Source organism: Gadus macrocephalus, chromosome 1 (assembly GCF_031168955.1).
Source record: "Gadus macrocephalus chromosome 1, ASM3116895v1".
NCBI classification, from domain to species: Eukaryota; Metazoa; Chordata; class Actinopteri; order Gadiformes; family Gadidae; genus Gadus; species Gadus macrocephalus.
The window spans coordinates 16683127-16706588 of NC_082382.1; the positions used below are offsets into that span (position 1 = coordinate 16683127).

Below are 23462 nucleotides of genomic sequence, written 5' to 3' on the forward strand. Positions count from 1 at the left end.
AATTATAAATATGAATTTAAAAAAAGTATAGAAATTGTAAAAACCGTAGAAGTAGCGCACTGCACTTATTGATTTAAGTGCAATTCTCTGCAATGGGCCTGATTTTTATACCTGCCATCATTTTTTTCAATTACTGAAAGTTAGGCGGAATAACAACAAAAACATAACAGTGGTTGGGCTTGCTTTGAAACCACACTAATAACGCATTCATAGAAAATCGAAACTGGATATGTGCACTCATTCCCGACAACTGAAGAGCTGTGCTTTACCAGTTTCGTTTTCATCGCTCCACCTCAGAGCCTGACCATGGCTCGCCCGCTAGGGGGCGTGGATGGTCTCGCATGTAAACAGAGTGACAGGAGCGTGTTGCAGTGGTGCTGGAGGAGAACGCATACGTCACATTCATAATGGCGGAGGTTGGGTGAAGAGGAAAATGTGTCTGTGAAGCGGTACTGTAAGTGAAGAGCTACATTGCCGGTGAGACGTGCACTGTCCCCATAAAATGGCCCTGAATCCCGGCGTGGAAGGGAGGAAGGACACAGAATGTACCGAAACGGACGGTATCCGCTCGGAGGAGCGCAAAGGCGTGAGGAATCTGCCGTCAACCGCCACCTCGGCCACAACCAACCAAAATGGCGATCGGATTGTATGCGAAGACAGGGTAAAGCCCGAGCAAGAAGCCCCTGATCGGCGGAGAAGTGGGCAGACAGACGTCCAGAGCTCCCACAGTTCTCCCTTACCAGGCCCCAGACCCAGAGACGAGCCGCCTCGGAAGAATTTCCAAATCCCGAGGAAAATGAAAGAACGGAAAGGTTGTGAAGACCCCTCTCTATTTGTACAGGACAGAGCCTGCCGTGTCTAACACTCGGTTGCTGCATGTAGCTAGCTGGCTAGTTTTTAGCTGGCTTCGTTTGTTGTGTTTGTTTGGAAGAACAAGCACACTTAGGTGGAGTTACATATACCTTGTTATTGCATTGTTGTTGCATTGCATCTGTGGATCGGCCTACTCTGTGCTGATGCTAGCCTTACGTTTCGCCTGGTAGTATGTTTCGAGTAGCCCGGATACTCACTAGTTTTGCTGACCTTACTTTGCCCATGCATGTGGACATGGGAATGAGTAATACTTAGCAATAGGTCACGCGTAACGTTAGTTTTGAGTATCCGTCGATGTGTTACGACTATACACACGCGCTTAATCCTAGGCGTTTACATGAGTAGAGGGAAGTGGATAAAGTTGCACACCGCACCTAGCACCATGATCCTTATGTGCTTACTTGATCGGACTGCTGGCTCTTGATGTCATTTTCGATGTATCTCAGATCACACACGGTGACAGTGATTTACATCTATTAGACATGCGCCATATGTTAGCCCATTATCCAAGGGACTATATGATATATGAATTGTAGCTGATGGTTTGCATTCATTGCACTGAATGAAAGACTTGTCCATCTCCGATCTGTCTGTGCGCAAAGTTGGGTGGAAGCACTGCTAAGGACCATCTTCTTTTCGGTAAACATTGCCAAGCCGTAGCAGGTAAAGCATTCTGATGCCGAATGTGTGTAGGCCTATGAAAGTTTGTCCCATGCTTAATTGGCAGTAAAGCTGTCTGCACCTCAGCATAGTCAGTATCCAAAGTTAACTTCATGAGCAGTCATGAGGGAATATATTCATGGTCCAACTTATTATGCAAAACAATTACATTTAGATGAGATATAGTAAAGTGTTTTTAAACGCCACCTGTTGCAGTTGGCTGGTGATCTTCAATTAGGAACACTGATTTGACTTTTCTCTTCTATGTCCACACACACAGCAGTAGGTCATTCTGATAATTTAAACTGTGCCCTGTGTACCGCAAACAACTCTGACAACTTAGACATCACCTTTCTGAGGAGAGCATTGGAGTTCTTCTTTACACAGAAAGCAGCTTGAAGGAATCCAGATGTGTAGCCTGAAGACATGGAACTGTGTGCCACTGCAGTGGGAATAATGTTATCAGTGTTCTGTTGTTGAACCAGTGAGTTTGATGCCTTCCTTTCAAGAGCTTGCTTGAGGCTGTGTACCGTCTGAAAGCTCCATCTTGTCAAAGCTTATTTATGGTGAAGACACGGCGCTTAGCAGTTAACGACTTGAGGTTGGACTTTCTCCTCCATAGACGTGTGGTGTGCATCTGTGTCCATGTATCTATGGCGTGTATAAGTGTACGTGTGTGCACAACACCGCCGATGTAGTACAGATTGTAACTTTGCTCTCTCTCTCGCGGGCGCAGGTCTGTACCAGTGCCTTCCAACCGACAGCCGGGAGTTTGAGGACCTGGTGAAGATCCTCTCCTCCTTCTACCTGGACTCCTCGTCGCGCGGGACCTTCTCCTACTGCAAAGCCAAGCTCATTCACAATGAGCTCCTGGAGAAGGAGGTAGGCCCTCCCTCACCATGGTCCCATGGCAGCAGGAGACGGTGGTTTGAGACTGTATTATTTCATGTGTTTGGAGTGGACTGTATATATAGTCCTCAGTATGGCACTGTGCATACAATGGCTGTTCAAGCTACAGGCGGGTGCATATCACCTAAGATAAATAAATATTGACCGGGAGAGTCATTGCTGTTTTATTTTCAAATCTTGTTGGTTTTTGATACTTGAGACTAGGGGTGTGAACGGTTAAAAACATTTTTTAAATGGTTACACAACCCCTATTTTTGCTTTAGACTGTAAACCGTTTTTTTATTAATTAAAGTGGACCGCAGTCGAGTTGTCGAGGGATTATCAGTCTACGTCACTCCCCGCTCTACGCGCATGTCGTATGCAGAAAGAGACGAGAGCGACAAGAGCCGCAATCATGTCTTGTTGTGCGTTTTGGTTTCACAAACCGTTTTAATAAGACTGATTATCCCATTTATTCTACTTCTTGCTTGCCAACATAATAAAACAATTCAAATACTTTAATAATTGTATGTAATGTAAATAATTATGCTTTTTCTTATTCGTATTGCACGGTTATTAAATGTATACTCTGTTTGAGTTCATCTCCCTCGAAAAGTAGTCCCCTTTAATTACGATCGATCAAACATGTTTTTGACACCTCGGAGGGCATTATCCCGGTTATACCATGGTCACTTGCCAAAGAAAAGATTAAATTAAGATCAATCAATTATATTTTCATGCGTTTTACAATCCAAATATAACGTTTTTCAACTAAATAGGAAGGACCTTAGCTAATACTTGGCAACGGGAGGTATTCTAGTGCGCTGAGTTAGAGCCAGAGAGCTAATGTTATGGATTGTACATATTTATGATTCAAAATTCTCCCCAGCCTTTATACCACAGATACTGTAGGGCAGGGGTCACCAACACGGTGCCCGCGGGCCCCAGGGCGCCCACAAGGACCATACGAGGGGCCCGCAGGCCTGTTCTGAAAATAGCACAACTCATTCTTGAACAACTCTATTCTAACCTTTTTTAAGTCATTGTTGATAATTATTGTGAGAAATCATTAACATGATCAGTTTCTTCACATAGATGAGTATCATTAATCAATATTAATAATATATAACTAAAGGCAAACTGAGCAAATTTGTTATTTCAGAAGAGTGTATCAAACTGGGTGCCCTTCGTATGACTCAGTACCCATGAAGTAGCTCTCAGGTTCAAAAAGGTTGGTGACCCCTGCTCTAGGGTCTATAGCAAATAACCGCGTTGTCTGATTACAGTTTAATTCATTTTTCACAATTTACCAGCTCTCGTTTTGAAGAATAATCACCGCGCCATTCGTTTCAATGGGAATCGGTGGGAATCGACGGTCTACACTTTCAACATAAATTGTACATATTTATAATTGGAAATTCGTCCCAGCCTTTATACCACAGATACTTTAGGGTCTATTTCATATAACCGCGTTTTCTGATTACAGTTTAATATAACATTAAGCTGACAACATCGGTAATTAACACTGCAACTGCAAATTAACCACACAGAGATAACCATGGCAACCGGTCAAACAAATTATATTTTTGCGATCATTCTGTGCGCGCATCCGCCGCGTTGATAAACAAATAATCTCCCTATACGACCAATGGAGGGTGCAGCCACTTTTCAGACCCTGTGCTGTTTTTAAAAGCCAAATGTACACCACACAATGTACATTTCACTTGGTCTCCTTTCTTGTTTTTTTCAAAAAAACCTCCACGCCGCACTTCGCTGTGTAGTATTAGCTGCCATCGCAAGTCAAAAGTGAAACTTGCCAGTTACCCAACATTTATCACGGCCATTTCTTCGTGCATTAACGTTGTCAAAGTGGAACATATGTAGCTTTATTAATCTCTAAATAAATAGTATGTCTTATTTTTGATCAGAGTTGAATGAATGCCAGTCTAAAACATTATTCTTTTTTTTTTATCTAAATCGGTTATCGTTTACTGATTTTTCCTAAACGGTTATGATTTACTAACCAGTTACACGTGTACCCGTGCGCACCCCTACTTAAGACTTAACACAGCGTTGCGGTTTGTCACAGCCCACACTAAACAAAGTTCTACGCTTGCTATCTGTTTTTCTGTTTGGCAGTTTATCGAAAAGCGGAGAGAGATGAAGCAGGAAGGCCGGACCGAGCAAGAGCTGACAGAGTCCTACTGCTTCCTCTATCCAGACAAATCCAAGGTTGGCCCCGAGTACAACTCTGCACTCACAACTATGAATGAGCCATGTGTCTGACCCGCAGGACTTGGAGGCCGGTGCTGATCAGTGGTTTGACCGTTTGTTTCCCCGTGTGTCCAGCTCCAGTGGATCTGCGAGAAGGGGCTGACGGTGGGCCACTCCAGGATCACAACTCTAGGAAACCCAGCCGTGGGTGAGTCGCTAATCCTCTTGACCTGTAAACAAACAAGCCGGACGCGGATGGATAATAATTTCACTAAGACCATAGAAATAAAATGGACAGCAATAGTATAGGCAAATAAGTTGCTAAGCAACAGCTGACACTAATGGTTCTATTTGACGTATACCTAAAGTTTGAGTCCTCGGCTCATCCCGGATGCTTTGCATGGACAAGCAAATCTCCACATCTTGTTTAGAAAGAACCACCTCAACTACCAAATCATTCAATGATTAAATTCATACGTTCTTACGTTTTTATTTATTTTGTCTTTTCAGGTGTTTATCTCTCCAAATACGCTGACTTGCTACAAATCAACCCATTTGAAGTGGGTTTCACTGGGGACATGATCGTCTTTAAAGTCATGAGGGTACGTGAGTCTCACCTAATCAGATCCACACTCGAAACTAGGGATGGGCATTTGAAGGCATATCAATATTCGAATATTTGATAAAAAATGTATTGGAGTACCTGAACTACGAAGAAAAAGAACCAATGTAGCGCACTCATAATGTAGCCTGAAGGGCTTCCTTGATCTGGCCTTCACTAAACAAATGTATTCGTTTTCCATCTTTTAGTCAAATGAATAAGGAAATCAAATCCAATTGGACAATTTATTGAGCATTTTAGAAGGAAAAAAACACTCAATCAGTGTGCTGAATCGAAAGGAGTTGAAACGAAACCATCCTTTTTGACAAGAATATGAATGAAACAGTATTGCATACTTAAGGCACAAACTGAAATTTAGATTCAAGTAAATTTAAGGCACAAACTGAATAGAAGTACTGGTTGGCTTGGATATCAACAGAACTCCACTTGCTGCGCATGGGCCTGCCTCGCAACATCAACAAAAATGTATTATGTGTAAGACGGAAATACAGTGTCTAAAACATTTCCTGTTAACATAACGCGTAAGCCCACCTACTGCATCACTCATTTGTGTTAAAAAAATTAGCATATCTACGTGCTCGGGGGATAGGCGGGTGCGGAGGCGATTTACAATCAAGCCCGCCGTGGAAAAGACTCCGTTGGAACGGAGGTTGCCGGTATAGCCAAGTATTTTTGCATTGGAAAGAGGTTGCATTGTTTCACCGTGCCCATCCCTACTCGAAACATGTGACCCCTCTGGTCCGAACGGTCCTGCGAGCCGTTGAACCCAGGAGTGTATTCTCTGTCCCCGCAGGGCCGATTAAAGCACATATACGAGAACATGCCTAAGAACGCCATGGAACCTGCACCAAAGTTTGACTGTCACGTTTCCAAGAACGCCAACAAAGTCACGTCACTACTGTCATACCGCGCCTTCGAGCACACGCAGGTAAAGGAATCGCGGTCACGTTGACGGCGTGCACCCCGCACATCTCTCAGTGTGATGGATGTTGTGTTGTTCTTGGCTCTTCTTATGAAAACAATGTTTCACGTCTTTCGTCGTTGCCTTTCAGCAATACTACTTTGAGTTTGCGTTTGATGAGATCAAAGCGCGGCCGAGGCACATCTGTCCGTACGCCGTGGTTTCCTTCCAGAATAAAGGCAAGGAGGCCGGGTCTGTGCCCTCTACTGTACACAGGTATGTCTCGAGCGTAGCGCTGTATTGGCAGGTTAGAAACGTAATGTTTGTGTACATTTGGGGAGAATGTTGCACCAGAATTTGTAAAAGCAAAAATCTCTTTTGCCCCCCCTGTTCCTTCACCTGGAAGGTTCAACACGATACCCCCCGAAGTCCGAAGAGGTACGTTGCTGCTCATTCATCTCTGTCCACCAAGTAATAGTTTAGCTCCTCCACTAGCAAGAGCAAGGGCCTCTATGGATCACTATGACAGCATGCCGCTATGTAAACACGTGTGTACTCTGGCTTGGAGAGTTCCGCAAACCGTACTAGTTTCAGCGCTCAAATGAAAGAAGCATGCAAATATTTCTTAAGATGGGCTACAAAAGTTTGTGTCAAATTTGACACAACATTGCAAAACATGAATCGCTTGCAACATGTAGTAAAAACTTATTTAGACTTTTCACTCATAATGTATTTTTAAGCAGGTTTTCAAGCAAGTTTTGGCGTAACGTGAAAAAGAACAGATTTGTTCCAAGGTGTTGTTGAGCTAATCTCTCAGGTGACCACTCAGTTGGGGCTGTGTTCTGTTGGTATCTCCTGTCCGATCTTTGACCTGTGTGGACAGGGAAGTGCTACATGGTGTGGAGCGGCCTGCTGGTAAACAAGGGCCAGGAGCTGTTCCCTCTGTGTCTGCGCTCTTGTGGGCGACCCTACCTGCCTTTCAAACTGTGAGTAACTCCCCCTACAACCCCAGTTTAGCATCACAACTACGCCTACACTGCTGCTGCTGCATCTAATGGCACAGATCCTCTCGCTGTTATTCCTCACTGCAACCATCCTGTTTGATTTGATTTATTTAATTGCATCAGAAAACGTCTCGCACACATTAAAAGACAAAAACACAATATAGTCCAGGACTTATTTCCATTGTGGTCCTCAATTGTGGTTCCTTTTGTAAGGCTACTAGCCTTTACGGCTACGTGCCCCTGCTAACAGGCGCTTCTATGTTTTGTCTGTGGTTTGTGTTGACAGGCCTGAGAGGCTGGAGGTGAGTCAGGGCATGCAGCTGGACCAGGTGAAGAGGAAGATTCCCTCTGTGCTTTTCTCGTGGGACTCGTACAACATTTCGCGGGAAGGTCGGTGGAATGCTAAGCCCTGTTTTTGGCTCTAGTTTTTAATGTTGCGTGCCGTTACTGTATTTTTAACAAAGTGTGAAGCTTCTGTAAAGTGATGAGGAAAAGGGAAATGGTTATGCGTCAACTAGATGGACACTTCTACCTTTTATAGTTAAGGTAACAAACTCAATGGCACTCTTGATGCTAATGGGTCGGTTGTTCACTTCAGATCAATCCGTGGTGGTCCGCTCTGATAACACCATTTCAGATCCCCTCTTCTAACATGCTTTTTAACTGCCCCCTAGTGCTGAAGTTCGGGATGTCCTGCAGCCTGTTTGATGTGGTGGACGGGAAGGGGAAAGGGGCCAGCGGCAGCCTAGCGGGCCTGATCCACAAGCTGGAAAGAGACAGGATGGTAAGGAAACGCAAGTAAAAGTGCTGTCAGTTGGAGTCGGCGTAACTGTAGAGAAAGAAACCTGGTGACAGGTTTTTCCTGCTTAAAACCTAATGATCCGTTGTCTTGTTTATGTTGAAAAAAAAATCCAGTTTTAAGATCTTTTAATCAGGCTAAATTGCCATGGGTGGTTTAATGTCTGCTCATTAACTGCTTTGTAAACCGGACTGCTTTGTTGTCGCTTGTGACTGTTTCGTGGAAGACCCTCCCTAAAGGCGTATTGCTGACTGCTGTTTCCCTGTCCATTCTGTAGGTTCTAGTGAAGCCCTTGCACGACCGGGGCTTCCTCTTCCTGTTGTCTTCGGCACAGATGGTCAACAATAAAGGTGTGTTGAAGACCCTAGCCTAGACGCACTCCTTCCTATTCCGCCCCTCCCCCCGATCCCCACACCTGTCTGCTGTGTCTGTGACAGAAAATTGAGAAAACTCCGCTCTGTTTTTGCTTTTCCAGAACCACGGGGGCGTTTTGAAAAGAGCCTTCAGGCATTGTTCATCTTTCAAGAGTCCAGGATGGTGGTCAAGTATTGTAAGCATTCATCTGTGCCCATCCATCCATGCACTTCTCTTTTGCATTAAGCATGGAGGGGGAACACGGTCAGCGCTCGCTTTGTAAGTGGGGTTTATCATAACACTGTGTCCTCTCGCTCTCTCTCTCTCTCTCTCTCACAGCGTCCAGACTATGCGAGCCCGAGGCCCTCTCGGCGGACACCAAGCCCGCTGGCCTGTCGTCCGTGCTGCCGTTCTTCCCGGCGCTCCACTTCTCCCTGTTCAAGCTGCGGCCTCACCCGGGCAAGGACCTGAGCTCGTCGGTGGAGCGCCACTCCAACGAGTACCTGGCCCGCATGGAGAGCGGCACGGGGCGGGCCTTCATCCTGCCCGAGTACAAGCAGAACCTAGACGAGCGCACCAACATCCACCCCGCTCCCCGCACCAAGCCCAACCTGGACGGTCTGCTGCGCAACTACGTGCACAGCCCGGCCACCTACGTCCTCCCCCTGAAGAAGGCCAAGGAAATCGTGGAGAGGTCGCAGACCCCCCTTCCCCCCGCGGAGCCCCCTGCCCTCGCCCCCGTCCCGGTGGAGTACAGCCCCGTGTCGGATTGGGGCGGGTCGGACCGGGGCTCGGACCGCGTGGACAGCAGGCCGGCGGAGGTGCCGTCGCAGGACAGACCGCCCCCCGAGAGGACGCCGCTGGACCGGCCGCGGCCGGAGGGCAGCCGCAGGCGGGCGTCCGGGGCGGCCCAACCCAACGGGGGTGCGTCCCAGCACCCGTCCCTGCCGGACCCCCAGGCTCTGGCCCAGAAACAGCGGATGTCGCAGGACGAGTACGACAAGGAGAAGATGAAGCAGCTGCTGAAGCTGATTCAGCTGCACAAGAAGGCGCTGGTGAAGGAGCCGGCCAAGGGGCCCGGGGAGGGCAAGGAGGAAGGCAGCTGGGACCCCCTGGGGCTGAAGAGGAGGCTGGAGGCGGAGGACAGGGGAGGCGTCAACAAACGCCAACGCGCAGACCCCCTGAGCAACGGAGAGTCGAGCAGAGGTGAGGGAGGCGCTCCCGCTGGCAGTGTTTACTTTGTGGGTTCGCTCTGTGTGATATGTTGAAAATATATCTGTGGATGTTTTCGAATAACTCGTTTTTATAACAGCCGAGAGGCAATCTCAATCCTACGAACGTTGGATCAGACAAACGGAGCCCGCGCGTCCCTCCCTTCCACGTTTCGTGCATCCAGTAAAAACGATCATGAACGCAGCGCAAAACGCCGCACCACCCACCGCTTGTCGGTTATTGGTTAGAATACTATTTCTTTTGAGTGGTTGGTAGTACCATTTGTTTTTTTGTGTGCGATCTCTGAGCATAGGCTGCCTACAGAGACGGGGTTTTTTGACGGCCTGCTCATGGGGCGGGCAGCTAGCGGATCGTGAGGAAAGAGCAGATGAATGTTATAATTGATGTTTCGGCCTAGATCGCTGATACAATCTTTCAAGCTAATTCTTGAGGTAAGGTTAAAGCTAGACGAGGCAATTTGGGGAACCATGGTCGATATATGAAAGTATCTAACGAAAATGATCCCACGCCTCCCTCGGACCTCCCTCTATCACCAACCCCCCACATGACTAGCTCACCAGCTTTAGCGATGCGTCTGAGACTCCTATGTTATGCTCTTGCATGTAAAGAGAATTTCAGCTAACATGACAAAATGCTTCTAAATAAGCCGCCTACGCTGCCTTGTAACGTGTGCGTGTGGACGTGTGTGCTGCCCCAGGCCCCCAGGCGGAGGACCCCCTGGAGGAGGCGGGGCAGGGCTACAACCTGATGGCGGTGATGGAGAGCATGGGCATCTACGACACGGACCTGCGGGCCACGCGCGCCAACGCCCACGGCTCCTCGGTGGGCGAGACCCAGCGGCTGCTGAAGATCCTGCTGGCCACGCTCAACAAGGCCATGTCCCAGGGCGGCGCGGCGGAGCCCGCCAGCGCCGGGGAGACGTCCAAACAGGAAGTAGGAGCTCGGAGGGAGCCGGTGCCCCCCGACCCGGACCTGAGGAAGGCCGGCGACCCCCCCACCAACTACGCAGAGGTGAGGGCCGCCGGGGGGTGGTCGTCCAGTGAATCCATGGGGGTTTATTTCATCTCATTCAGATCCCTTATATGACCACATGGCCGAGCTCTGTGGGAGTTGGGCTCATTGCATATCACATAGTATATGAGCGCAGCTGTGCTTCAACCGTGAGGAACTATGACGGATATTCACTTTGACTAATATAACAACTGACAGACAGACAAACAAACTATTGATTAAGGGTTTGAGTGTTCTGAGTCCTCATGGCAGTGGGGACCAAACTGATTATAAAGCAGGATTACTTGACTACTACGCTGATGGCTATTGATGGTGATGATGATGATGGTGATGATTATGATTGTGATGTTGGAATCAACTCAGGAGGACATGGACTGCAGCTCCGGGAGCCCCTTAAGCCTGGGCTCCCCGGGGGAGCGGCCCCACACCTCCGAGGACCCAGCCTGGAGGGCCCCCGCACATGAAGGTATGCCCCCCCCCACGCCCAGCACAACCCATCTGACTCCAGGCACTCTGTCTCGGGTTTCACACACACGATCACTGTGGCACGTTCCCTTTGGGAGCCGTTATAGTAAAACATGTGCGTCTTTCCCCCCCCCCCCCCCCTGCACCCCCACACCCAGAAAACGCTCAGCTGTTCCCCGAGCCCCTGGCCCTGGCGGGCAGCCAGCCAGAGCTCAAAGTGCCTCCGGTGGTGGAAGTGCAGAAGGCGGCCCCCGCGGCGGTCCCCAGGCCCGCCGTGGTCCCCCGGCTGGTGGCTGCGACGGCGGTGGTGGAGGAGCCCGTGCACAGGCCCTCCATCAGCCTGGACACCATCCTCAAGCAGGAGGTGCACAGCCTCACCTCGGACATCAGGAGCCTCATGCGGGGCCAGCACATCGCCTACACCTCCCAGCTGCCCCCGCGGCTCACCCCGCGCCATTCCTGGGTGCCCAGCAGCTCCTTCTCAGACTTTGTGGTACCCTACGTCACCCCCGTCCCCGTCCAGGGACACGTCCGAGCACTGTGCGAGAAGATGGAGTGGCTGGTGCCGGCGCTCCCGACTCCGCCCCCGCCGACGCCCGCGGCCCAGCGCGAGTCGTCGTCTCCCGCCGTCGCTTCCGTGGCTGCCGTTGACGCGGCGACGGCCCCCGCCCCGATCCCCACCCCTGCCCCGACCCTGACCCTGACCCCCAAAACCAAAGTAGAGCCCAAGACCCCCCTCTCCTGCTGCTCCTCTTCATCCTCCTCCACCTCCTCCGGCTCCAAGAGCATAGCCGCCGCCCACGGCGACAAACCGGCCGGCGCCAAAGACTTGCCGTCGACCAGGAAACAGGGGGACGCCTCCGAGGTGACCGGGGACGTCTATTCCCCCTCGCACGTCACAGACTCCCCGGGGTCCCAATCCAACCACAACTCTGCCTCAACCGCGGCGCTCGCCGGCTCCGGCTCCGGCTCCGGCTCCGGCTCCGGCTCCGGCCCCGGCTCCGGCTCCGGCTCCGGCCCTGGCCCCGGCTCCGGCCCTGGCCCCGGCTCCGGCTCCGGCTCCGGCCCTGGCCCCGGCTCCGGCCCCGGCTCCGGGTCAGACCTGCTGGCCAGCAGCCTCATCGGGCAGCTGAAGCCCGAGGTGTTCAGCAGCCTGATGGAGGTCTTCAAGGACGTCACCAAAAACACGGTCAAGTTCTACATCTACGCCAGCGAGGAGGCGGACGAGAGCGCCGTCTGCAAGGAGATCAAGGTACCCCCCCCCCCTCGCTGGAATGTGGTTGTGTACGGCGCTCGATGGGAAACGAGTCCATCCGCTCTGGGTTAAAGAGCTGCACGACACTTTGAGGGAACCTGCTTGAATTATGCTGTGACCTAGATCCAACAGCGAGGTCGTGCTGGTCGTGGTGCTAATGTGAATAGATGTGTGTGTTATAGAGTTCAGTGACGATGTGTAGGGTTTGAGCCTTTTGGTGGACACACCTCCCATCGTTGCAAGTCTTCTCCTCCCCGTACTTGTCTTGGCGCGACCCTCGCCCAGTTGGTACGGTCCCCAGCATTCACTCAATCACAACCAGCAGGTCGAAGCAAACCTCAGCGGTTGTGACGGTTCCTCAATTCAATTAATATTACTCCTGGTTTTACCACTCTTTAGGATGCTTCCTTGTGCATGAGCAGAGTTATTTTCGCGGAAGAATGCCTTGGGCTTGTTTTTTCCGCCACAGAGGGGCATAACTACTTCATGTGGTAGGGTTTGTGAGTGGCTGTCGTTTTATCCTCCTCTATACGTGGCAAGCACGCCCGCTGCACTAACAGGTAGCATAAACACAAGATTTTACTACACAGTGACTTTTCAGTCGAGGCCAGTCAATCCAACAAGCCTTATGAGGCTCCAATCTCATTACACGGCACATTGCGTATCTTATTTGTTTACGTTCTTTGCCTGCACCCTTGGGTTGGGTGTAAATCTTCTCAGAGAGCCCCATTGACATCATACAGCGCATGCAACTGTAGGGAAAACTTTAATGACTAAGCTGCTTTATTTGATCAACCGCATATTAAAACTGTAATTTGTAGGTCGGGCACTATACTAGGAGTCATTTTCATTATGCTTGGCAATATTTGCTTTTCCATTTAAAAAGTAGCCTCCATCTACACAGGTGCAAATTGACTCTGGGTTTTATGGGTAGTGTAGTATTTACAGCCCTCAGTGACGGAGGCTTCTCCTTGCTCTGTTAGAATATGATCTGGATTGCACAGATGGTCTCTCGACTCGTCATTGAGAAGTTGCTTGCGTTGTGGTTTCTTGGCCAAACAGGAATCCCACTGTAAATACTTGCCTGGACTAAGACCTCCTTCAGACTGTAATATATTATGCACTGTCAGAGCAGACTCCCTTATATCTTGCCTATTACAGATCTTTTACGTGTATTATTTTATTATAATTGTATTATTATAAGCCTGTGCTGTTAGGGGACCTTTAGCGGTGCAGGCCCGAGTCTTTGAGTCTGCTGCTGTCTTTGTTTATAGAGGAGGTTGATTAATAGCCTGTTATTCTTACCGTGTCAGTTCATTATTGTTATTTATTTAAAGATCGCTCTGCTGCACTCAAATTGTCTGAGAATATACCGATTTATAAGAATATATTTCACAGACCTTGTTGGGTGACATGTACTTGTCAGTTCTCCGATTTGCCAATGTGCAGGACTATGTCTGTGCGTTTAATGTTAACTCTCATCCAAACAACAAGCATGTATCTTCTCTTTCACTTACCAAGGAGTACTTGATAAGTCTGGGCAACCGGGAATGCAGCCCCCAGACCTTCCTAGAAAACAGCAGCTGCTTGGATAAACTACTCATCATCATCATGAATGAGGACATCGCGGCACACGTGCATAAGGTACACCCCCTCATCACCTGCCCCCCAATGTGGCTAGTTACATCGATTCTTAATCCCCAATTCAACAGATTTGGGATCCAGTACATAGGGGTGCTATTTCAGGATCTACTCCGGTAGAAAGGGTGAGAGGCACTTGTGGAAAATTCTAGAATGAAAGTAAAGTGTTGAAACAATGATGTGTTATTTATATTAGAAAAGGTTCAACTGATAGCAAGTACCTAAACATTAGATAACTTAAAATGAATTCTCCCTGGATAGAGAAACGTTTTGAGGGGCTAGGATTATATGGTCTTAAAGTGTCGCCTCAAAAGCCCTCTGAGACTGTAAGTGTAATCAACGGCTTGACTGCAACCCGTGCCGTGGCCCCTGCAGATCCCGGCCCTGGTCTCGCTGAAGAAGCTGTCGGCGGTGAGCTTCGCCGGCGTGGACACCCTGGACGACGTGAAGAACCACACCTACAACGAGCTCTTTGTCTCCGGGGGCTTCATCGTGTCGGACGAGTTCGTCCTGAACCCGGACCTGATCTCCCAGGGTACGCTAGGGTGTTTATGGATAAGCGACGGGGCTAAACCCTCACAGATTATGACTGGGAATCAACAATACAGAGTCAACGGTGACGACGAGTGGGAGTAGAGAGGGCACAAGAGGGGGACCTCCCCCCTCCGAACGGTGGGATTTTAGAACACTGCAGGGAAGGCAAAAGAGACTGGTTCAAAAGGACATTCACTCAGGAGAGGGGACGGGAACCGACACGTCACGGCCACACCCCTGCAAGATGGCCTGGGGGGGGGGGGGGGGGGGGGGGAGGGAGGTAACGTAGGAAAGGGCAGAAAGCCGAACCTACCCCCAGGTAGAGACAGACCCCAACAGGCTCTACCCCCAGGTAGAGAGAGACCCCACCAGGCTCTACCCCCAGGTAGAGAGAGACCCCAACAGGCTCTACCCCCAGGTAGAGAGAGACCCCACCAGGCTCTACCCCCAGGTAGAGAGAGATCCCAACATGCTATACCCCCACGGAGCGGCAGACCGCTCGAGGCTCTACCCCCAGGTAGAGACAGACACCCCCCCCCCCCCCCCCCGAGCCCACCACGCTCAACCACCCAGGCAGATGCACCCGAGGGAACAGAACCAGAATAGAGGTCATGGAAAATGAACTAGGTCACAAGGACCACCTGACCTAAAGGAAAGGGAAAGACGAGCCCCCGGGCCAGCCCAGGAAGTATGCAGGTCATACTCGACAGCAGAGTGGCAGGCACTGTTGAGGGAGCGACTACAAAGAACAGCAGAGGAGAGGGGCCAAAGATTAAACCAAACCGGGGAGCAGACTAAGTGGTCAGAAGTGCGTAACACATTGGTAGTGAAAAGAGGATGTCAATCATAAATCTTAGAATGACCGTTGGCCTAGATCGTAAATGTGTGCGTGAGCATGAAGGTTTTTGTATAATGGATAGGATCTAATCTCTGCAGAAAGAGCAAAGGGAGGTTAGCGCTCAGCCTTAAGTTCTTAGGCTCCAAGCCCTTTTCTTTTTGGCTCTCACCCGACCTGATCAGAATAGGAAGCATTTGTCGATTGCTTTTTAGGCTTGGTTAAAAAATTATTGAATAGGACAATATTCTTGTTAGGAATTCAAAATCTGCAACAACTTTGCACATCTTTTTGGACACAAACCTGTTTTATATTGAAATCCCCGGGCCCGATTAGTTAGAAACCGGGTAGTCCAGTGAATCTATATCCTGTCCATCCGCTGGAGGATGCACTGGGTGCGACCCGTGGTTTTCATTCAGGGCCTTAAAACTCTCAGGGAGTTTTCACGACAAAATATACATTGACCATGCCAGTCTGATGACAGACATAAATAAAGCAGGCCAATTGTTAAAATTAAAGGAACAGGAAGTAATTTTACCCTACTATTTGACTATCTGTGAAAGGGGTGTGTTGGAAAGTCCTCGTCTACAACACTTATGAATCAAAGCAGATACACATTTTGTCACCTACAATACTACTGTAGGTCTAGTGGTCGGTACTGAGTTTCTGTTGTCTCTTTCTCCCCCAGAACGGCTACAGGCACTGCTCAAGTTCCTAGAGGACCAGAGTACCCCCGAGCAGCCCTGGCAGTGGAAGGTGCACTGCAAGTCCCAGAAGAAACTCAAAGAGATGGGGAGGTCAGTGTGAGTGTGTGTGTGTTTTATGTGCGTGCAAGCAGCGCCCAAAATAGCAGTGGCAGTCGTGGCAGGGATCCCAAATGTCAAAGACCTCATGGACGAGGCGGATATAAATGCTCAGATTGAACAAGTGCATGTAGGGTTCGTGTGACTATCCGTTACTGAAAGGCCGACACCCCCTGCCGCAGGTTGAACACCAACGCCATGGCCCTGCTCAACCTGCTGACGGCCTATCAGAAGAAGCACCTGGTGGAGTTCCTGCCTTATCACGAGTGTGATGCCCAATCACGACAGGCGCCGGACTTGGACTGCCTGATCAAGCTGCAGGCCCAGCACACCCAGCAACGGCACTTGATCTTCCTCACAGGTACCCTAATCATCCTCATCATCATCATTGTCATCACAACCCCGCCCCACAAACCCACCGCTAATGGAGAGGCCGTTGTTTTGTGCACGCATCTGAATTAATCTGTGTGTGTTTGTCCTTTCTACAGAGAGACCGTTTGAGATGTTCCTTCAGTACTCCAGGAATGGAATAGTGATCGCGAGCATCGACGACATCATGAACGGTTTCCACAGCCTGATCGGCGCCATCAATCAGAACGATTTACCAACACCGCCCTCTACTGGTGGGTTGTGTGAAGAGAAACTCAATGCGTCAAACACTATTCTGTAGGATTTATTATTTTCGGTTGGATGCCATTAATAATAATAATGGATGCAGGGTGGGGCGGGACTTCCTAATGTAGCTGACACAATTCCTGGAACCCGCCCATCTTCAAACACTTTTAGTCTTTGCCTATTGGTCCTGTTGAAGCGCGGCTAACCTATTTTACTGTCTCCTCCCTCTCCCCTGTGCGGTCCCCTCGCCTCTCCACTCTGTGTCCCCCCCCCCCTGCTCTCCCAGTAGTGAATGATGAGTGTGTGGAGGAGGACATGTCTCTAGACTCTGACGACGGCGAGGGCCCGGTCATATCGGACTCGTCGGAGCCCGGCAAGGAGCCCCCCGCCGCGGCGCCCCCGCCCCCCCCGCTGCCGGACGCGGAGGAGTTCCGCCCCCCGCTCCCGGAGCAGCAGACCCCCTCCTCCTCCGAGGGCGGGCCCAACCTGTCCGACTACTGCCGGCTCAAGACGGCCATCTCCCAGTTCAAGGTGGCCAACCCGCAGGTCTCGGAGGCGGCGGGCAGCCTCTCCCCCGGGGGCTTCAGCGTCAACCCCCACCAGAGCTTCCTCTGTCCCCAGGCCTCGTGGGCCGGCTACACGGGGGCCTCGGGCTACAACCCCTCCCCCGCCTACTCCGGCTCCCCGTGCAGCAGCGCCGCCGCCGCCGCCGCCGCCCCCAACCCCCAGGAGCTGGACTACCGGCCCCCGGGCGTCGGCGCCGGGGATGTCCCGGCGTCGCCCCAGACCCTGCTCACCAGCATGGCCTCGCTGCCCATGGAGGTCAAGCCCCCGCCCCCGCCCCACCTCATGCTGCTGGGCCACACGTACGGCTCGGACGTCGGCGGGGCCTTTAACAACCACGCGCCCTCCGGGGGTCCTCCTCCTCCCGGCCCGCTCTACGCCGACAGCACAGGGGCTTCTGCCGGCGGCGTCCCCCCTCCGCAGGGAGACCGGACGATCAGCGGAGCCGCCGAGGCCATGTGGGGGGCGGCGCTGGCGGGGAACGCCGGCTGCGGGGCCGACGGGGGCCAGCCGACAGGGGCCCACCCGGGCCCGGCCTCTCACAACAGCGGGCTCGCCACGGGCGGGGAGTGGGCTGAAACGGGCAACGGAGCCCCGGGGGGCCAGGGGGGCCAGGGGGGCAGGACACCGCTTCACTGTGCAGACGGCCCGGGAGCCGCCGTGGCTGTTCCCACAGCGGCCACCAGGGGGAGCCCGCTGGTCAGGCCCAAGATGCCTGCACACGGGGGCTACGGGAACAGGGGCGCCATGCCAGGACACATGAATCACGGGTCCATGCGAGGCAACATGGGGGGCTTCCGGGGGAGGGGGGCCCCACCCGGAGGGCCGTGGCCCATGCCAGGCCGAGGTCAGGAGCCCAGGGGGGGGATGGGAGGGGGACCCTGCTCTTGGGGCTATCCACCGGGGCGAGGGCGAGGACAGGAATACTACAAGGACTACACATACACACACAACTAACAGCCCTTGAGACAGACAATCACGTGGGCGTAAGAGGGGAGCCCCGACGCCATGCTCCAGAGACTATTAGAACGTGGCTGAATGTAAATATTCACTTGTCATAAACCGTTTGAAACTCAAAACTTAGAATTCTTTTTCTACGTTAATAAAAATTGATACAGGCAGCGCCGAGTGTCCTACTGTCGTGTATACTGTACGTATGTTCTTTCCATGGTTGCTGTTTGAGACCCTGTCCAAACCACTATATTTATATTTGCCATGACATGTTATGGCCTTCCAGGTTCTTGGATTTGTCACGTACTTTCTGTTAAGTCTCAATTTCGAAGCGGTTTGTGAACAAGGGCGAAAGGCTATTTTTTTAAAGGACATGAATTGTGAATAGTAATTCACTTTTTTGCTGTTTTTTTTTACATCCTTAGTTGTTTAAAAAAAAGTATATTAAAATAAATCCTTTCAAATTATGTGTGTGATGGATTTGATGACCGTGTCAAGCAATCCATTAAAAATCTAAACCGCTGCTCTATCAACTGTCCTCAATGTTCACTCTTATTCACACACACAAGTACATCTCATATTGAATGTGCTTTATAGATTAACACGGATTTTGTGTTTTATTCCATCGTGTTTCTTTGTGGAGGGAATCAAAGAGAAGAGAGAGCATCAGTTATGTACACTTCAGAAGAGTGGAGTTTAAAATATATTCTTCTCAACCTAAAATCAAACAAAATCCCTAAACCAAAAAGTCCTAGAAAAACCAAATGCTTAGCAGATACCAATACCTTCCTTATTCCACGACATTGCATTCAGGGAACATATAATCAGCAGTGCTTGTTATTGATTTAATAAGAACTTAATGACTTGACGTTAATACTTTCAACCATATAAAATCTCAATCATTTCCATTCACCCAATCATTTCAGTTCAGTTTTGTTCTCTCTTTTTAATTGCATACGTTCCCTTTGGGCCATGTTCAATGGTTCACAAAAAAGTGTTAGCCTATCGTAATTTGTCATGATAGTCACTTTATTGACTGATTGACCTTATTCATTTATTTTGGAAATGCATCCCAAAAACTATTTGACGAAGTCAGAAAGATTTCTCCCTTCCCCGAGAGTGATGCGTTTCATCAAGGCCCATCAACTGGGTGGAGTGTAGATCAAAAGGGGGTGGGACGTTGAGGAACTTATTTGCATACTCAGAGATTGGTGTCTGTACCAAATGTTGTTAGTTCAGGTGTCGCTGCAGTGATTTGCACTTTAAATTAAATAAGTGAATCCTGGGGTTTCTTTCCTCTACTGCTGTGGCCCCCGGCAGTCTGGCTCTGCTAGTAAATAATGGACCGCCCGTGTTTCACAGTAGCCCTTCTGCCTCTGGGCAGTGGACCCGCAAATTGAACTTGGTCGAACTTTCTGCAGACTTTTCGAAGTCTACCCATTGGTGTAAGTAATTGAGAAACTAGGATCCAAAGGTACTGTGGATATGTGCAAACTGAACTTGATGACGTTCAAACGGACGCCAGAATCCGGATGAAGTTTACGTGCATCAATCAAACGGTGAGGATGACAAAACTGGGATTGTTTGAATATTATGGCGACTGAGGAGACAATTATCTTTTGATAAATAGATCATGGTATTTTAAATCTGTTCATGTTAACTTAATCTGTTCATGTTTGCTTGTCTTGCATCAAGCAGACAAGCAGTAGAATTCCACCAAATGTGTGTCAGAACAGACCAAACTATTAAAACCCTTAAACATGCTAGTTAAATTAATAACACTAATTAAGTATTGCCTCATATCTTGAATCTTTCTTTAGTAGTAATGTATTTTTATTATATTAGTAGAAATGCAACCTACGTCGAGCACAATCAAAATGATGAGGATGTAACACTAGAGGGCACCATCTCATGGACAATTTCTGTGGATTCTTCCCTGTGACAAGAATGCAGAAAATGGTCAAAATAAATCTTCAGTTTGGAACTATAGAGTCAATATATCCTCACCATGTGCCTGTTTTCTAAAGGAAGCATCTATTTACGCCAAATTATTTGTTTTTATATATTATAATTTATTATTATGATTATTGTGTATTTTTTACTTTCTATATATTTGTTTTTCTGGATAATTAAGACCTCCGTGGAAGTATTCCATCCACTGTACCTCCAATGTCAAATAGTCAGAACCCAGAACCATCCAATCAAATCCCTTCTTTGTTCAGTCCAGGCTTACTTCTCTGTGGCACCCCACCGACCTCAAAATGTCCACTAGACCTCACACAGAACAGCCATGAACCATAATGAAACCTTCTGCGATCTCCTCCAAATACACAGAGGGAACAGGAACAATACCCGGGACAAACATGCCACAGTGGGGGGGACAATCCCAGGACACCTCCTCTGGAACAGACACAGTGTCCCTGGGGGACAGGCAGGGTGAGGCATCTGTCTCCCCAGAGCAACCCCTGCTGCCGGAGCTCCCAAGAAGAACAGGAGCGGTGATGGAAGAGCTGCCGCTGCAAGGTCAGTGGAGGATGAGCCACATCTTCTCTCATCGACAACAGTCATTACCCAAAACCCCATGTTCGGGGACCAAAAAGTGTGTGCAACATAAATGAATGAGCCCATTGGCAGCTGCTGATTTCCCTGTGCCCGTGTGCACAATGCAGGGCTTTTGTGTTTCGGCTTTGTGTGCAATGGAGCAGGGCCAAACCCAACGTCGACGCCAGGTCATGGCCGTAGAGAGATAAACACACAGCGCCGGGCGCTCAAGCGCTGTCGACACTCATGCGTTTTGAGTAAGTTCTAAATTATCTGAGAGAGGCCGGCTCTTTGATGACTGTACTCTGTTTTCACTCAGTCTGAAGGAGTTCACTAGGCCATTTGTTTATTTCCTGCTCCCTGTGTGTTGTTTAGTTGCTGAATACTTCACAAGGGCGTAGACTAGGCCTGTGTGTGAGACACTTCGTTGGTGAGTGATCAAGTATCCCCCTTCTGCAATGTCTCAAGTAGGCGTCAAAAAGACTTGCATCCACCGTTTGCTGCTGTTAAGATCACTAAGGCCCATCCAAAAGGTCTTGATACTGAGTCCGTCTTCTGTATCTAAAGCATAGCAGTGATGTCTCAACCAATATTCTTGAATTTAAAAGGGACATTTTCTTGTTTTGTTATTCAAACAAAGACAACCTTTTGTGTATTTTCTTGCATATCATTCCAACATATCCTCCCTGCTGTAGACTAGACAGCATCTGCAGTACGGTGACATCCATACAATAATAGTATGGTGATTAGAAAGCATGAATGGAAGAAATGACGGATGCACACTGGAAGTGTCACATTTTTTATGCGACCATTGTTTTAGATGAAAACAATCCACAAACAGCTGTCGGCTGGCAGTGCCTGCTGTAACTCCCCACACGGCTCACAAACTTAATCAGTGTTAAGGAAGAAGTGACACCTCCTCGCTGCCATTTCCTAGCAGCTACACTACGCTGCGCTACTCGAGTGGCGTGAGACCCACTTAACACTTCTCTGAAGATCTCTCCTTGCACATGCTTGATGATTATGCGTTGTGGTTAGTGGATTTGTTTAGGCAAGTGCAAAATCATCAGCTTTACCTTTGTCGCTGCAGTAATGGAAGGGGATTTTATTATAAGTCAGACAATTGCTTCGATAGCAATTGCTCAGATTTCCAGGAAGAAAAGATCTCAAACATGTTTGGAACATTCTATGGTTCTCAAACAAGTTATGGAGAGGCAGTTCACTCAGCTGGATCTGATCCAAAGCGCTTGTGAAGCAAGTCCAGTTTCTCTCAAGGCATTATATTAAGGTCTTACATTCGGTCCGGAAATGGTGTCTTCCAGGCCCGGTACATTTCTGGACAGAAATCAAAGTAAACTTTAGTATACCAAAGCTTAGCATTTCCCACCCAATCAGACACGAGTAATGCTTTATGTGCTGGCTGGATCTACTGAGGCTCTGGGAGTAGATGAACAGGATTGAAGAGGAAAATCCCTTGATACCCTTTGGATTTCATCAACACATGCCCCCCACTGTGACAGTTCTCTCCTGAGAGCTACAGTGTGCAGCCTGATGCTTGGCTATAAAGGGACGAGTGGAAAGTGGAAAGACTCCACTCTTTCACCTGGCGCATTACTGTACACGACGCTCACACACTACGCCTCCATTGTTGTCTGTAGTTTGCCGGTGCATGCATTGAGACGGTCTCATGAGGTAACACTTCTGTTAAGGGAGTTGTAAGCAAAGTCGATCCTCATGTAGCCTCAAGTACATGCAAGTCTATTTTGGTTTGTAGTGATACAGGTCTGACACCTGCTCAGGCTGTTCCCTCTATGCTGCTGAAATATTGTACTTCCCTTTGTGCTTATTGATGTTGGAGTCTGGCTATAGAAGTGGAGGAGGAAGGAAGTTGCCTTTAGTATGCTCAGTCAGGGTAGCATTTTCGAATAAATCTAAAGGCATCTCCATGATGAATATATTATAGGCCTATATATATGTCATGTATACATATATTAGAAGTACTCGTATATTGCTAATAGCTGCTGCAGTTGTGATGGTTGTCATAGGCATCATTAGCCAAATGGGGAAGAACTCGAGCTGAAGTTATACGATTTTAAAAATTAACAACCCCCCCCCCCAAAAAAACTCCCCTTCCCCATTGCTCTGCCATTTGGATGTGTTGCAATCAAACACCTGTGGTGGAGTCATGTCAGCGCTGTGTGAGCACGTGTGGTTGACAGGCACGATGGATGCCCCAAGCCAATAAGCGAAGAGAGGTCTTGATTCATCTGAAATGAATTGGGTGTGCTCAAAATCTAAGATGCAGTCTCAGTCAACCAGCAGAAAAAAATAACTAAACATTTTTTTAGCACTTAAATGTAACCTATGAATTCTTATCTTAATTCATAAGCTCAATTCAAAAACATTGAAGTATAATATAATCTCTGAGGGCATTTGGTTTCCAAAGGTTTATATGTGACGATGTAGTACACCACCTTGACCGTTGCTCGACACCAAATGAACTGTTGCCAGGCAACTGAGGAGTCACAGAAAACTCCCAAATTCCCCACTAATAAGCATGCCTAACTGTACCTCTGGGTTGGGCTAATTGGAAAATCCTGATTGGGGACTCAAAATACTGGAAAGCACATTTACCCTCTGAATTAAATGACCGTATACAGTCCGTACATTAGTAATTCTGCCCTCTAAACCTCTGAACA

The 23462-nt window shown here is 49.0% G+C and overlaps 1 protein-coding gene across 3 annotated transcripts; it reads left to right on the top strand.

Annotated features, from left to right (window-relative positions):
- Window positions 1–365: 365 nt before the first annotated feature.
- On the top strand, window positions 366–18745 carry tasorb (transcription activation suppressor b). 3 transcript variants are annotated; one of them, XM_060049864.1, is made up of 23 exons: window positions 366–812; window positions 2270–2415; window positions 4561–4653; window positions 4771–4843; window positions 5146–5237; window positions 6051–6185; window positions 6310–6434; window positions 6565–6596; window positions 7042–7144; window positions 7449–7552; window positions 7837–7946; window positions 8239–8311; window positions 8437–8511; window positions 8655–9521; window positions 10246–10559; window positions 10923–11025; window positions 11183–12276; window positions 13801–13923; window positions 14296–14455; window positions 15978–16092; window positions 16275–16453; window positions 16581–16715; window positions 16994–18745. In XM_060049864.1, the coding sequence occupies exons 1-23, from the start codon at window positions 503–505 to the stop codon at window positions 18226–18228; spliced, it is 5796 nt and encodes a 1931-aa protein (XP_059905847.1). In that variant the 5' UTR covers window positions 366–502; the 3' UTR covers window positions 18229–18745. The 3 variants fall into 3 exon arrangements, with proteins under 3 accessions (XP_059905847.1, XP_059905857.1, XP_059905866.1); XM_060049874.1 differs by having other exon boundaries at window positions 16997–18745; XM_060049883.1 differs by having other exon boundaries at window positions 15978–16086.
- Window positions 18746–23462: the final 4717 nt, after the last annotated feature.